The sequence below is a fragment of the Perca fluviatilis genome, chromosome 4 (genome assembly GCF_010015445.1).
Source record: "Perca fluviatilis chromosome 4, GENO_Pfluv_1.0, whole genome shotgun sequence".
In the NCBI taxonomy this organism is placed as follows: Eukaryota; Metazoa; Chordata; class Actinopteri; order Perciformes; family Percidae; genus Perca; species Perca fluviatilis.
In genome coordinates this window covers 35,194,875-35,209,792 of record NC_053115.1, presented here as the reverse complement: position 1 = coordinate 35,209,792, position 14,918 = coordinate 35,194,875, and the positions used below count along the sequence as shown (strand labels likewise).

The 14,918-nt window shown below is 40.7% G+C and overlaps 1 protein-coding gene and 1 long non-coding RNA gene across 2 annotated transcripts in view; one reads left to right on the top strand and one right to left on the bottom strand.

Moving 5' to 3' along the window:
• The first annotated feature begins 728 nt into the window (after nucleotides 1-728).
• On the top strand, nucleotides 729-8,961 carry LOC120557493. Its single transcript, XR_005638974.1, has 2 exons — nucleotides 729-1,177; nucleotides 8,743-8,961. It is a non-coding gene; the product is annotated as an uncharacterized LOC120557493 (long non-coding RNA).
• Nucleotides 8,962-9,796: 835 nt separating this feature from the next.
• The window catches only part of ube2v1 (ubiquitin-conjugating enzyme E2 variant 1), a 36,513-nt gene continuing 31,391 nt past the window's right edge, over nucleotides 9,797-14,918 (bottom strand). Inside the window, exons 3-4 of the mRNA XM_039797861.1 lie at nucleotides 12,123-12,248; nucleotides 9,797-10,981 (exon numbers count right to left, since the gene is read on the bottom strand). Of these exons, the coding sequence (XP_039653795.1) occupies nucleotides 10,835-10,981; nucleotides 12,123-12,248 (273 nt within the window). The 3' untranslated portion in view covers nucleotides 9,797-10,834. The remainder of the gene's footprint in view (nucleotides 10,982-12,122; nucleotides 12,249-14,918) is intronic.

Here is a 14,918-nt window from a genome sequence, read left to right as displayed (position 1 = left end):
ACCTAGTCGGGACCCGCTACATCTATGTCTGTCTGTCTATGCTATGTGTCGTCTTCCATGTCTATGTGTTTATTAACTTTCTGTGTCTATGTCTGTCTGTCTATGCTATGTGTCGTCTTCCATGTCTATGTGTCTATTAACTGTCTATGTCTATGTCTGTCTGTCTATGCTATGTGTCGTCTTCCATGTCGATGTGTCTATTAACTGTCTATGTCTGTCTGTCTGTCTATGCTATGTGTCGTCTTCCATGTCTATGTGTTTATTAACTTTCTGTGTCTATGTCTGTCTGTCTATGCTAGGTGTCGTCTTCCATGTCTATGTGTTTATTAACTTTCTGTGTCTATGTCTGTCTGTCTATGCTATGTGTCATCTTCCATGTCTATGTGTCTATTAACTGTCTATGTCTGTCTGTCTGTCTATGCTATGTGTTGTCTTCCATGCCTATGTGTCTATTAACTGTCTATGTCTATGTGATTGCCCACATGACTCAACTTTTATCTGTGTCAACTCAACCTACTCCTGTCGTCTGTCCTTTTCGTTTGACCGTGTCGTCTTGCTGTGTCAATGCTGCATGTGTCATGACTATGTGTTGTTTCACTCTGTCGTTGCTATGTGTCGTTGCTATGCGTCGTTTCCCTCTGTCGTTACCATGGTCGTTACTATGTGTCGTCTTCTCTCACTTGCTTGTATTGTTGCTATGTGTCGTTGCTATGCGTCGTGTCACTCTGTCGTTAGCAAGAGCTAACGTTAGCTAGCAAGAGTTCCGGCAGGTGATGTCACGCAATCCCAGCATGCACCAGTCAATATCAAAACACTGCCATCGGAGCTGAGCCAGAGTTAGCTAGCTACGTTACTAGCTAGCTAGTTGCACCTATTGTAGATAGCTAGCTAGATGAATAGATAATTTTTATTGATCCCAAGGGGAAATAATTTGCTGCCTATTTAATAAACGCCTTGATTCAGCATGGTGGATAGCTGCTGTGCGTCGGGATGCCAGAACCATCGGAAAAAAAGATAATGGATAGCATTTTATGAGATGCCTAGCTAGCTAAAGATCCCGAGAGAAGAAGTAAATGGATTGCTTCCATAAAACGTGCTAGAAGCAGACAGAACCAAACCGAACCATGGGAGCCCACAAACAATGGATTTCGGTTATGCTGTGACCACTTTATATCAGGTAACGTAACTTAGCTTTGAGCAGACTTATTTATGCTTCGTAATGTTCGACACATTTAACTGGGAGTGGGGCCGTCCACACTGTTTTATCCATTGTAGGCACCGCTCACGTTGGCCCTCGTTCTGACTCATGAAAAAAAACATGAGTAAAATAAAAGACACTACATAAACTCTGCTACTGTGTGTTTATTTAAATATAAGTACACCTACATGTAGGCCTAAGAGATTGCAATATAAACTTGTATATTACTATTAGGACTATAGAATATATGTGTCAAGGATGTAGGCTATAAATTAAATAAACTTCAGCTGGAGTCCGATTTACTACGGCAACACTGTTGACCGCATCAGTGATCTCTTTCCATTCCGCATTCTTTCTACAGTCTTTAATAACAGTTTTCAGGCTGCCAAATAGTACACACGTTAGTACAAATGAACCTGAGATATCAGGGTTTCAATCTCCACCTCTGAAAAGTGCCGCTTCTCAGCCGGATTACGTCTTGCCATGTCGTAAATTGTAGGGGCGAGGCCTCAAAACCGAGAATATTGAGGCGGGTGATATTTAAACACAACTCCTCCAGACAATCTCTCGGGGTATCCATGGATGTATTAAGAGGTGGTATCTAGTGTCCGATTTACAAACGCCGTGGGCGCACCGCTTCACCATCTTGCTTGGAGTCAATGTTTGTCGGACCTGCTCACATAGTAACGGTTGCTATGATGTGTGATTGGACAATGGACGTTTTGGGGGAGGGGCCGGCGAAAGGGTCAATTGTCCCGAAAATTAGAGCAAAATCTCAAAAGCAGACTCTCGAGTATTTTTTTTTTTTTTTTTTGACTCTCGAGTTGTTCTAGTCTGATAGAACATTAAAAACTGTTCATGGTGATTGAGTCATCCTGCAGCCACTTAATTAAAACGCCACCGGAATGCATGTCGAAATTCTAGCAGCGATGTTTCCCCATTGGAATGAATGGCAAACAGAGCTATAGCTAGCTTCTCATAACGAGAGCGCTCCAGCTCACAAAAAATGATTAAATTGTAATCGGTCAAAAACGTTAGCTTTGTAAGACCATAGAGTATGTGTTATATAAATGCCATGACGAAATTCAAAGTGTAAATATATGCAATGTATGTCGAAAGTCTAGCCGCGATGTTTCCCCATTGGAATGAATGGCAAACAGAGCTATAGCTAGCTTCCTCGTAACGAGACCTCTCCAGCTCACAAAAAATGATGAAATTGTAATCGATCAAAAACGTTAGCTTTGTAAGACCATAGAGTATGTGTTATATAAATGCCATCGGCTGCTCACTTTCTGCAAGTTGCAACGCGAATTTTCATTCATTCATTTTTGAAATGGAGGCTCAGGCTGGTGTCCCGGGACCCGATCAAGATCAACACGTAGCTAAAAAGCAAAAACGTCTCTGCAGGTACCGGGAGGACTGGGTAGGGGAATACCCCTGGATTACTGCAGTTTTCCGCGATGCAAACAAAGCGTTTTGCAATGTATGTAGGAAGGAGTTTGGTGTTTCACACGGGGGGGGGGGTCCGACTTCAGGCTCCATGCTAGCAGCAAACTACATATAGCCACGTATAGCCACGCTTTCCAAAAAACAATTCTTCATCTTGTTTAACACACAACTTTAATGAAACCTAGATTTTTATAATGGTATATTGTTTTTTTGACTCTCAAGTAATTCTAGTCTGATAGAACATTAAGAAGAACCCCCCCCCCGAATTTTACCCATTCTCATCTGGTCACCCTAACATAGACACAGAAAGTTAATAAACACATAGACATGGAAGAGGACACATAGCATAGACAGACAGACATAGACAGTTAATAGACACATAGACATGGAAGACGACACATAGCATAGACAGACAGACATAGAAAGTTAATAGACACATAGACATGGAAGAGGACACATAGCATAGACAGACAGACATAGACAGTTAATAGACACATAGAAATGGAAGACGACACAAAGCATAGACAGGTAGCATGTCGACTTAATTTTGGCACAAATGGAACCCCATACTGACGAGCTGTTACCACCACCATCTTCAGCCAGATAGGCTTCTTCTTGCATTGTCACCCTGGAGGGAGGTGTCTAACAGGGCTTGCAGCAGATGAATTGGTCGTGCTATTAACGTCATCGCTACACAATTTCTTAGTAAAACCAAAATCAATTAAGCTGCCTTGTTTTCCTTTTGCCATAGCTATATGATGCTAACTGCAGCATGGATTTCAAGGACTTTGCGCACTGATTAATGGCCTCCAACGTTTATATTTTTTCTACGAATCTTTGAGTTAACATAACATGAGTGGAATTTGCACCGCAGCGCCGCCACGCCATGATGCTCATGGCAAGAATAGCATGTATAGTTATCTTTATTCATTATTGTATCCAGCTAGTGTATCCAGCTAGGTAAAAGGAAGCAGGAGATGTCTTTATATAGGCCTAATTGTATGTATTTAATTTTATTTTAGAAGTTATCAGCTATAGTTATGGCTGATCCTGGGGCAGTGTCATCACAGAAAAAGAGGAAATTAAACGAAGAACAAATAAAAGCTAAAAGGGAAAATCGGGTCAATCTCGGTCGGGCTTTCAACAGATGGAGACAATTACAGGATTGTAAATGATTAAAAAACGTCCCCGAATTGGGCCTCATATATGTAATATGTGGGTTATGTAATATTTCATTCATAAATTAACTTTAGTTTGCGTGATGTGGTTGTACGTCAGTAACCTACATTAAATTATGTCCCCCTTCCATTTAGCGCGGATGTGTTATTCCTTTTAGTCTGTTTGTGTTGGCCTACTACTTTCTTTTCCCTGGTCCCCCTGTAGTTGTGTAAAGCGTCCTTGGGTTTCCTATATAAATCTAAGTTATTATTACATTGGTTTCTACAACAAACTCTTAATTCTTTGGCTCGTGACTAAGGGAAGTCACAATCTCGAACTTTGAATTAAAAAATAGAATCGTCAATGCTTGTCAAGCGGAAAAAAACACACGTGTTGAAGTGCTGCGAGTCAAACTCCTCTAACCGTGCAGATCCACCTGTCGACATTTCTGTCGTGCCCATAGACTGTTAATATATACAGTCTATGGTCGTGCCACACTCCACTTTATTCCTATGGGTGACATCAAGTGACTTTAACGCACCCGCAAAGCATCCCGGGAAGGCGGCGCTGCATTTGAAAAAATACTGTGTGTCAAAGGCTACGTTCAGACTGCAGGCAAAAGTGGCCCAAATCCGACTTTTGGGGTCAAATGACCAGGTCAGACTTCTTCAGAAGTAGTGTGAACACTCAAATCTAGCCCAGATCTGATTTCTTCAAATCAGATTCAGGCCACTTCCATATGAGGTCCTGAATCAGACCCAGATCAGATTTTTTTCAATGGGGCCGCAGTGTGAACAACCAAAGCGGATTTGATGTGACTTTTACCTCGAGCCCTCTCTCTCCGCGGGGAGGGATGGGGCCCCCTGCTCCCGGTGCGGCTGTCAACCGGGGCGGACTGTCTTCAGTGTGCCCCAACTGTGTCGCCTCACCAAGGCGGGGATCGGCTCAGGTAAAAGGCGTCAGGGGTCTGCGGCAATGTCAGCAACCCATCCGACCCGTCTTGAAACATGGACCAAGGAGTCTTAACGTGCGCGCGAGTCAGAGGGTTGCCCCGTGGTAAAATGAAAATGAGGGCCGGCGCGCTCCAGCTGAGGTGGGATCCCGGTCCCTCGGGGTCGGGCACACCACCGGCCTGTCTCACCCGCACCGTCGGGGAGGTGGAGCGTGAGCGCGTGTGATAGGACCCGAAAGATGGTGAACTATGCCTGGGCAGGGTGAAGCCAGAGGAAACTCTGGTGGAGGCCCGTAGCGGTCCTGACGTGCAAATCGGGCGTCCGGTCACACAGACCTCTGCAGTGAATTTGCAGCCAAAAGGCCAAAATAGCCAATTTGTCTCCCTTTCTCTTCATTCTTCTCCTCCTCAGCACCTGCTCATTAATGTCATGGCTGCCATTACACAAACATTTTGAAATTAAAGTCAAAATGCTTACTTCCTCCATAACCTCCCTAACTTTAGTGGAACAGCGTGCTGCGTCTGATGGCATTGTTATTGTTCTTTTGCGCATGCGGGTCAGTTCGAAACTGCAAACAGTTCACACTGGAATCTGATATAGGCCACATTTTAAAAGGTAATGTGAACAGCCAAACAAAAAATTGGATCTGAGCAAAAAATCAGCAAGCATTAAGACTTGCGGTGTGAACGTAGCTAAAAAGCTGGCCGATGCCCCATCTTTATGCAAATTAATCCGTTGAACGTGACGCGACTATCCAATAGAAGTAGAGCACAGGGAAGACTGGGGATAGTCTCTCGCGGGTCTGTTGCTCTAGACGTCCTACTACAAAAATGCTGAGGGGAGGCGTCGCGACACCACGCTTTAGTTGTGTCGCAAAAGTGGATCCGCAGCGTAACTTAGCTACAGCCAGTCAAAAGATAGCATGGCAACTGCAGATAAAGGAGACCCATCGACAGAACTTGAACCCCCTCCTCTTTCACCTAAGTCGCTGGTGTGGAAGTATTTTGGATTTCCAGTGAGTGACAACGTTCAATAGCAGTAACAGCACCGTTTGGCTTAGTTATCAATGCTGTTAGCATCATGGCTATCACTTTTGTTACTTTATTTTTTTGACAAATCATTTCAGCTCTGCTTTCTAACATGATTTCATTGTGCTAACCGAGCACCGTTAGCCTTTACAACAGAGCTGCTTCACTACACTTGTTAGATAATGTTTAAGGCTGCATTTGAGCATTACATCTTTGACTATTATTCAAATAATGGCATAGCAACCTGTGCTTTAAAAAAAAATCGAGAATCAAATCGAACCTTGACCTTAGAATCAAAAATGTAATCAAATCAAGGATTTGGAGAATTGTGACACCCCTACTTGTGACACAGTGACAGTGATGACCGGTTTAGCTCACGATACATCTAAAGTAGGCTAAGTTACCGTATGCAACACTTGAAATGCAACAATGCATCTGTAACGTATTCTCTTCTTTAAAGCAGCAGGTGTGGTAAAAACACTTCTACTTTTGTCCAAAGCGGCAGCTAGAATCAACACAAACTGAAAGTTACATATAGCCACTTTAAAGTTAAACAAGATTAGGTCAAAACCTAGCACATGGCTGAACAGTGTGTGGTCATGTGCAAAATGTGGTCAAAATGTTTACACAGTTTTCTGAATTTCTGGATATCAAATGTACATCTGCAATGTTCTGTAAGTGGTTTTAGTTATATTTGTTCTTTAATGTGTACTGCAGTAGTTTATCATGACACCGTTATGGCACGCTTGAGTCCTAAAATGTTAGAAATGTGGTTACAAGAACAAAAATTTCCAGTCATTAAGATGTTTGATCTGAAAACTTATAATGAAGCAAATGACATCCAGTAATAGTAAATGGTAGAGTTTATTAATTAGTCAGTATATTATAATTTATACAAGGTGAAACATGGTAAACAATAGATGATCATTACATACAGCTCAGGGTGCTAACTTAAACATTAGTTTCATATGTATATATTTATTTATATCCCATTCATGAATTACCACCATTTGCTTAGCTTTTATAAATCAACTTATTTCTTTGATCCCAGAGTGTGTCAGATGGGTGAATGGCGATTGTCCTCAATACAATTATGCTGATTAAGTTGCACACCATGTTGTCTCCTCTTTCACTCTTTGATACATTTAGGCTGATAGAGAGCTTGTCCATCACAGCAAATATGATTAAAGTGATTGAGGGCTTGTCCACTTGTTTATCTACACACAATAAATAAGCTGTCTAGCTGACATAAGGGCGGTTAAAAGGGTTTGATGTGGAATTTTGACAGGGATCACTTTTAGGATGGTTCCAGTCAGCGAATATGTCACATTAATCCGACATAACAAATAGTATGTTTTGGGATATTTGTCATTAAAATCCACATAATCACCTTGTTTTATAATTGATAAGGCACCATATATTGTCAGAAGAATGAATGATGATTTTTTTTCCTAACTGAAAAAGTTAGAAGTTAAGTTGTTTACAGCATTGCATACCTGATTGTTTCTCCCTGGAAATCCATAAAGCTTCTGTATATGGTATATAAGAGAGTGAAGGGCATCCAGCTGTATCACCAATCTTTTCTTTCCCAAGCTTAGGTCAAATGCCACTCTTTGTCCTGTCTCCCTGCAGCTGTTGAATAGGGTGTTGCGTCCGGTTAGGCTTAAAGAAGCATCTCGCTGTCAGCCCAGTAAGATGGACGAGAAGTGTTGTATGCCCAGCACATTAGCTTCTAGCTAAACTCCCCAGCTTACTTTCACCAGTGATGCCTCTCTACATGAGAGGATGACACTGTATTATTCTGCTGAATGCTCTAGTCTCACACTTAAGCTTGTAACATGAATGTGCAAAATGCAGCTCAGAAACCAATGAAAGCTGGCTTAATATAGAAACGTTTCTGCCATGACAGAATTGTCAGTCTGGGTATAGAAGCTGAGTTTCCCATTTGAGAAATGTAAACACTTTCTGATATGGTTTGGGTTTCCCAACACATTGTCTGTGTATGTACAATTACACAGTATGTAAGCCGAGTATGTGATTGTAGCAGTAGGAGTTGAACTCCTAACTACCTGGCGCTCTTTTGACCAATCACTGCCTCAGGGCCCTGTATAAAAGGGGCCCTGAGGCCCTGTGCTACAGGTAGGGTAGCGGCTGCCTCCACATTAATTTACACTGTTATTTTGTTGCCATTATTTATTATATACTGAACGCTTGTAGATCTTCGGTTGGCGGGTTATCCTCCACCTTACCGGTTGAACGCCGTGAATGAAAAGCGAGTAACACTGATAGCTGCTGTGGTTTGCATGCTCAGAGCTGCCTCCCTCTGGGTCTACTAAAACTCTGCTTGAACGGTATGTGGGCTAAATGGGGTCGGATTTATTCGTTAAACTTATTTGGTGTTAATTATTATTTTCTGTAAACGCTAGGAACGCTGAAGCTGCCGGAGATCCCTGTTAGCTGCTTAGCACTTCAACTACAGGCTGCTGTTTTGCCTAAGAAGGCTTTTTGCCGAGACTGCTGTTGCCCTATAAAAATCCTGAGTATCGTAACCATTGCTGCACGCCTGTGTTGCCTTCACGGCTACTGGGCCAATGTCTGAGCCACCCGTTTTACATGAATGAATGTAGCTGAGGGGTTTGGCTCCCTACATTAATTTGGTTGATTTAGTTGTTTCTTTCTTTACTTTCTATTTTTCAATTTAGTTAAAAGTTGTAGTCATGTTTTGTTTTCTTTACTGAGTTTTCTACTTAAATCTTGAGTTTCCTTGGTTATGTTATTGTGCTCATTATAATTAGTGTTTTGTTTCTTTTGAGTTTATTGCAAAGTCTTTTCTTTGGAATTCTTGTTTTGTATGGCCTCCTGGAGCCACTAGTGGTTCGGGCCTTTATATTGTATTTATTTTGTGGAGTGAACCCCTTTAATTGTGTGTGTTTCCCATTTCTCTCCCCATTTTTAGTTGCTGAGAGCCGAAGGTGTTGGCGTCCGGTTGGTGGTATCTCCTTCCCTTTGTGCTGTGTCGCCCCGTTTTCATTTGCTGTGTTCACTGTTGTGTTTTTGTGTGTTCACGGGTGACTTTCCCTGGGTTCCCCCTTACTGCCCTCGTACCCCCTTCTCCACCACTGGTAAGCCTCAGCACAATTATTTTCTCCCTTTTTGGTGTGAATGTGTTTTAAATTGTTTTTAACTTTGATTCTTATTGAAATAAAACTATTCTTTTGTAAGTTGAACCTTGTCTTTGGCATCTTTTGTATACTGACCTGTGTGACCTTAAATATATCTAATCTTGCGATTGGAAGTAAAATCATTCATTAGTAAGTTATCTCATTCTTTGGGTGAAATTCCCAGGGTGGCGTTGTCGGTGTTTTTGAGGTGGGCTTCATTTAGAATACTACCTTTGTTCTGTCAGCACTCGTGCTGCCACATAAGCATTGTGGGCACTAAGGTTGTTCTGTGGGTTGGTTCATTCATCATTCTGTATATAAAACGTTAAATGACGGTTTCCCATATCTACTTAGCATTGTTTTTTTGAGTAACAAATACTTGCTTCACACATACATGTTAGTGTACAGTTAAAAGCTTTACTTTTTTTTTTATTTCTTACTATTGTCTTATTTGTAATTCATTCATTCTTTGTGTTATCTTAGAAAATCACTCAGAATTGAAAGTCAGCATTCCAAACTGGGAGCGCAGTTTGAGATTTCGGAGTCTAATAGATGCTATTGGTTGCATTATGGGAAATGTAGTTTTCAGTATTTTATATTGACTGATGGAAATAAGTCAGAAAATCATGGCCTGCTGTTTCAATTTTGACAATTTTCTAAGTCAGGAGCCCATATATATGACTGTTTGAATGATTGTTTTAAGACAGACTTGAAAAGTTTTTAACCTATGTTAGCTTATAACTACATTGACTTACTTTGTCATGAGAAACCACTATTGTTTCCAGCAGAAGTTGAATAGCTGTACCACTGGAATGCAGTGTACTGAAACAGAATCGTGACACAAACACGTGCAAAAGTAATAACGTTTAATTAAAATAAAACCATGCAACAGGTCACCATCACCCTGATTAGATTCACTGTATGAGAGAAGAGACAGCATGGAGTATACACAGGTCAGCCCAGAGACTGAAGAAACAAAAACAGCAAACAAACAAAAAAACATCACAGATCCTCCTGCTCAGCACAGGCCACAGTACAGTGTTGTTTCTAAAAAGGTGCCAAGCGCACTGTTCTCTGAAGAGAGAAAGCACAAGGACCTGGAGCCCCCCACCCCCATCCCAACCACTGGCTGCTAATAATCAATCACCATCACAAAGCGCTATGACCCATATGGCACACAGAAGACAAGTCTGAGTACATGAGTAATGAGCCGTCAGTGCCCTGTTGATACATACATTGCTAATGTCTAGTAGCAGTTTATTCCTGTGTACCGGACATGCACTTGTTTAAGGAAGGCCCGTGAAATTCACATCATCAGGATTGCGTAAACTGGGAAATTTGAGACTAACGGGGCCTGGGAGATCAAGCAAAGCATTGTTTGGGGCACATTTTCTTCTCTATGAGGGGAATCATACTGCAAGACATTATGGTTTGTTGTTTAAAAAAACAACCCAGAGTAATCCAAACATTTACCTTTTGGTTCGTGGTTACAGAAGCAGATTTATTTTGCCGAGTAATGGGTGGATTCAAATGCATCACCACAATACCCATATAACAGGGACTATTTGTCACCACCTGTGAAGAATCGGGCACATAATTGGTACACTCAGGTCAGCAGGTGTTATTTTACAATCTGGATGTAGAACACAAGATATTAAAAAAAATAACATGAGTAAGATGTACAGTATTTTTGTTTTGTATGTCTGGTCTGCACTGTGAACTTTAATGGATGACTGGGCGCACATCCCTCTCTCTGTCCAATGATAGGCTCCTGAGGGAGGAAGTGGGAGTCGAGAGTCTTTGATAACATGATGGTTGTGTAGATTGAAAGTGGTAGAGTTGCATGTGTTTGTGTGTGAATGACAGGGAGGGATAGCAGCAGGTGCCTCAGTTACTGTACACCTGGCCTTCAGGCGGCTGGGAAAGCCTGTTGTTTTCTTTCATCATCATGTGCTGTCTTAGCTCCTGCAGCACCATCCGGATGTTGTAGGAGTTTTTCCACCTGCACAGCGCTGTCAGTGTCTTTATGTCCACCTGAAGGAAGAGGAGGAGATGGGGGGGATTTCAATTGTGCACCCTGGCATTAAGGTTAAATATGTTGAATGCTAGGCTAAAGCAATGTGTTGGCACAAAGAGTGCAATTTAAGTATTTTGAGTAGGGCTGTCAGCATTAACGCGTTAATCGCGATGTGATTAAGGGCCGAGCATAACGCGTTATCTTTTTTAAAAAGTCGCATGCCGCCATTTATTAATTTATTTTCACTTTGCTCAGCTTTGCGTGGTGCCTAACAGGCTACTATTTTGACCCTTTGACATACTTCCTTGCATCCTGCTGCTGCAGGAATAGCAACACTACACTCAACAGCAGTTAACGTTAGCCTACCGCTAGCTAGTAGCTGGATTAAACACGGTTACAATGCTGACAGCTAAAGCTAAACGGTGTAAAGTTTGTCTGTATTTCACTGTAGATTCCGACACCGGGATGTAACAACTGTTTAGTACCATTCTTTTTTTTTTTTTTTTTACTTTCTTAAAAAGTATCAGTTCAGGCACCGGTACCGTTTTAAAAGTACCGCTTTAGCACCGGTATCCAAACCAAACAATACCCAACCCTAATATTAACTCTAGATTCAAATGTGACTAGATTCACACATTTTTCTTTTGTTTACAGTAAATAAATAAATAAATAAATAATAAAAAGATACAAATCTTAAAATCAAGTTCATAAAGTCACTTTTTTTGCATTTATTTGATTCCCAATCAAGATAAACTGGTAAGAATTGCTTTCTATTGTTAATATGTACATAAAAACTGTTCTGAAATGCAAAATATTTTGTAACATTTTAATCATGTGATAAAACATGCGATTGATCGCGATTAACTATAGAAATCCTGCGATTAAAAAATGTATAGTTTGACAACAGAGCTGAACAGTCCGACCAGTGTAATTAGTTATGTTATTAATTTGTTTACAATATTTTCAGGCTTCAACCAGTGAGTAGGAGAGGAGGACAGCATCCAACAGCGTGTCCTCCTCAGTTTGATTGTATGAAAATAAGTATTCCCCCCCGTTCTGGCATGTGCATATTGCATAAAACAAATAAACACTTTAACTTAAACTTATAATGTAGATCAAATAGGAAAGAGTGGTAGATAGTAAAATTTGGATACTCACCACACCATTTGAATTGTGAACGCCGCTCAGGTTGATCTTGTTCACAAAGCGGACATGAGGAGGATACTCTGGGTATCTGGATCCACATTCTATTTTCAGACTATATATCCTGCCTTCATAGACAGTCTGCAATTAAAGAAAAGATGAAAGGTTAGCTAAGTTTGGGCAGTATCAATATATTATTACGGTCCAAACTGCTGACATTTGTCTACAGCTTTAATTGTTATTAACACAGCTTTATATTGTTAAGTATGAGAGGGAAACCTGTATTGGTACCAGTGTTTCCGCTGGTAACGCTCCGTTATTGCGGCCGCCACAGCAAGAAACACATTAGAAGTTATTAAATGCAACCAATTTCAGTTCGTTGAGTCTCACACGCGTGTGAGACGGAGCCTGCTGGACCTGGGCGAGAGATGTGACCCATGGCTGGGAAACGAGGAAGAAGGAGCTTTCTCGGAGATATATATTTTTTAATATATCCTAGGCTATTTATTTCAGATAACTTTCATTTACATGTGTTACAGCTGTATATTTTCAAACTGGTAAAGGAAACCCTGTCTTTGCATTTTATTTTAATCACAATCTGTTTTAATAAAAGAGCTTGTTTTGTTGTTTCATTTAGCCCACCTTGTAAAAAATTACAGAGCTATATATCGTGTATCGCTATTCAGGCGTTAACGGCAACGCAATAAAAATTGAAAAAAATGTGGGTGCACCTAAACTTTGTGCTGGTGCACCTAAATAAAAAAGTTAGCTTTTTCAAAGTTTGTATGTGTGTGGAAGAACCAGAAACACAAAATAACACCCCAAATCCCAGAAAAAGTGTTTTTTTTTTAATATGGGCACTTTAACAAGCAGTGACAAGGCAAGGAGAACGCAAAGCCGCCTTCCACCGAAACAGAAGCTAACCCCGGGCCGGTACAGACCGACAGAGAACACTACAGGCGGGCTTTAACAGGCGACCCGATAGCTGCTGGTTAGTAAATATGCATGAACACTACAAGCGGGAGGAAGCGTGGGTTAATATGGGGATAGATACTGGGATGTCTAAAAACTGTGCGAGTCAACTGACTTCAAAAAGTTTGCCACTTTACTCAAACCAAAGTTCAAAACACCTGTTTATGTAGATCTTCTTTAATCTGTTGGCTTTTAGGTTTTTTCCTGGAACACGTCACTTACACATTTTGCACTTACTGCGGCGTCTGGTGTAAACTGTTTACATACGTTTACATGCTCATATGTACATTTTATGTACTGGTGTTATTGTTGAATACATTGTGAATACATATTTCCAAAATTGTATGATGTTTTTGTTGAGTTATTACTACACAATACTTTTTTCTGACCTTTTTGAATCTTGTCCCCGACAAATAACCCATAAATTGAAGACTTTTTAAGACCTTTTTTGTTTTTTTACGAAAATACAAACCAATTTACAACATGAACACATCCCCTCCCTTCCTGAACCCCCACACTCATCATCACCACATATGCTGCAGGCCTTGGCTGTCAACCCAGGTACATATCCTTGGCTAAAAATTAAGACTGATAACATAATAGCCATAATATTCAAGACAATACAATAAAACAATAACAAAATAGACAATCTGTAAACCATATAGACATACTATGTATATGTTACAAAACAATAAACAGCCCCACAGTACATGGCTTCTGGGAGCCCCTCAAAAAAGCTTACGAACTTTCTCAATTTATTAGTGTAGAAATTAAATTTTGCATTCTATAACATTTTTTCAACAAATAAAAAAAGTATCATTTAAAGTGCTTAAAGGGATATTTCACCGTTGGAAAGATTAATACATCTTTAAATTGTCACTTATGTAGTAGAAATGTGATTTATTTTTTTAATTGGTGGCTTCTAGGCCAAGAAAAGCCAGACAATGTGTTTTTGGCTCATGTGGATGAAAGACACCAAATCCCAGAATGCACTTGCTTCGCTGCTTTAGCATCTACTCCCAAGCCACGCCTACCTTTTACAGACAGACCGTAGCTATGTTTCCATCGACCCGTTTTTATCCGAATTAAGTGATATCGAATGAAAAATGCCTTATGGAAAGAATGAATATCGACTCAAAGAAAATACGTTCGGTCTCAACGGATTTTCTCTTGATCGATATACGGCTTATGCGATAAACGCTGATGGAAACGTTATTTGCCGAATAAATAATGAATTGCGATTAAGTTTTAGGTCATTTTATGGTTGCAACCCGCAATAAAACGAAGTTTCAGTTCATTTCCACCCAGTATTTCCGCTCTGTTTGCACACATGACAGGTGTCAACAAAAACAGATGTAAGTGGACAAACGAGGAGACTTTTTTAATTTAATTTACCAGAAAAATATAACAGCTATTTTAGATAGCAAAAAGCTAAGAAACGCCATCATTTATCAGGAGCTCGCGAAGGAAATGACCAAAGGTTACGACGGGACATTCTAAAACGCTTAACGTGAAAAAGCTTAACGTGGTTTAATGTATCTAAACAACGATCAATCATCACCAGAGGCCCGTACTACGAAGCAGGATTTGGCGTTAACGAGCTAACTTCAGGCTCAACCCAGGATTTTCTGTACTACGAAGGTGGATTAGTTGTTATCGGGTTCAATCGCCGTGGTAACTCATGCTGAACACCTAACCTGGTCGGGAGCAGGTTAAGTTGGAGATTAGAGATCAACCGGTGTAAAAGCACCGCCTACTGACCAATCAATAGATTGATAACGGCGTCACCATTCTTAAAGAAGATCAGGCGGAGCTCGGTGCAGAGAGAGAGAGAGAGAG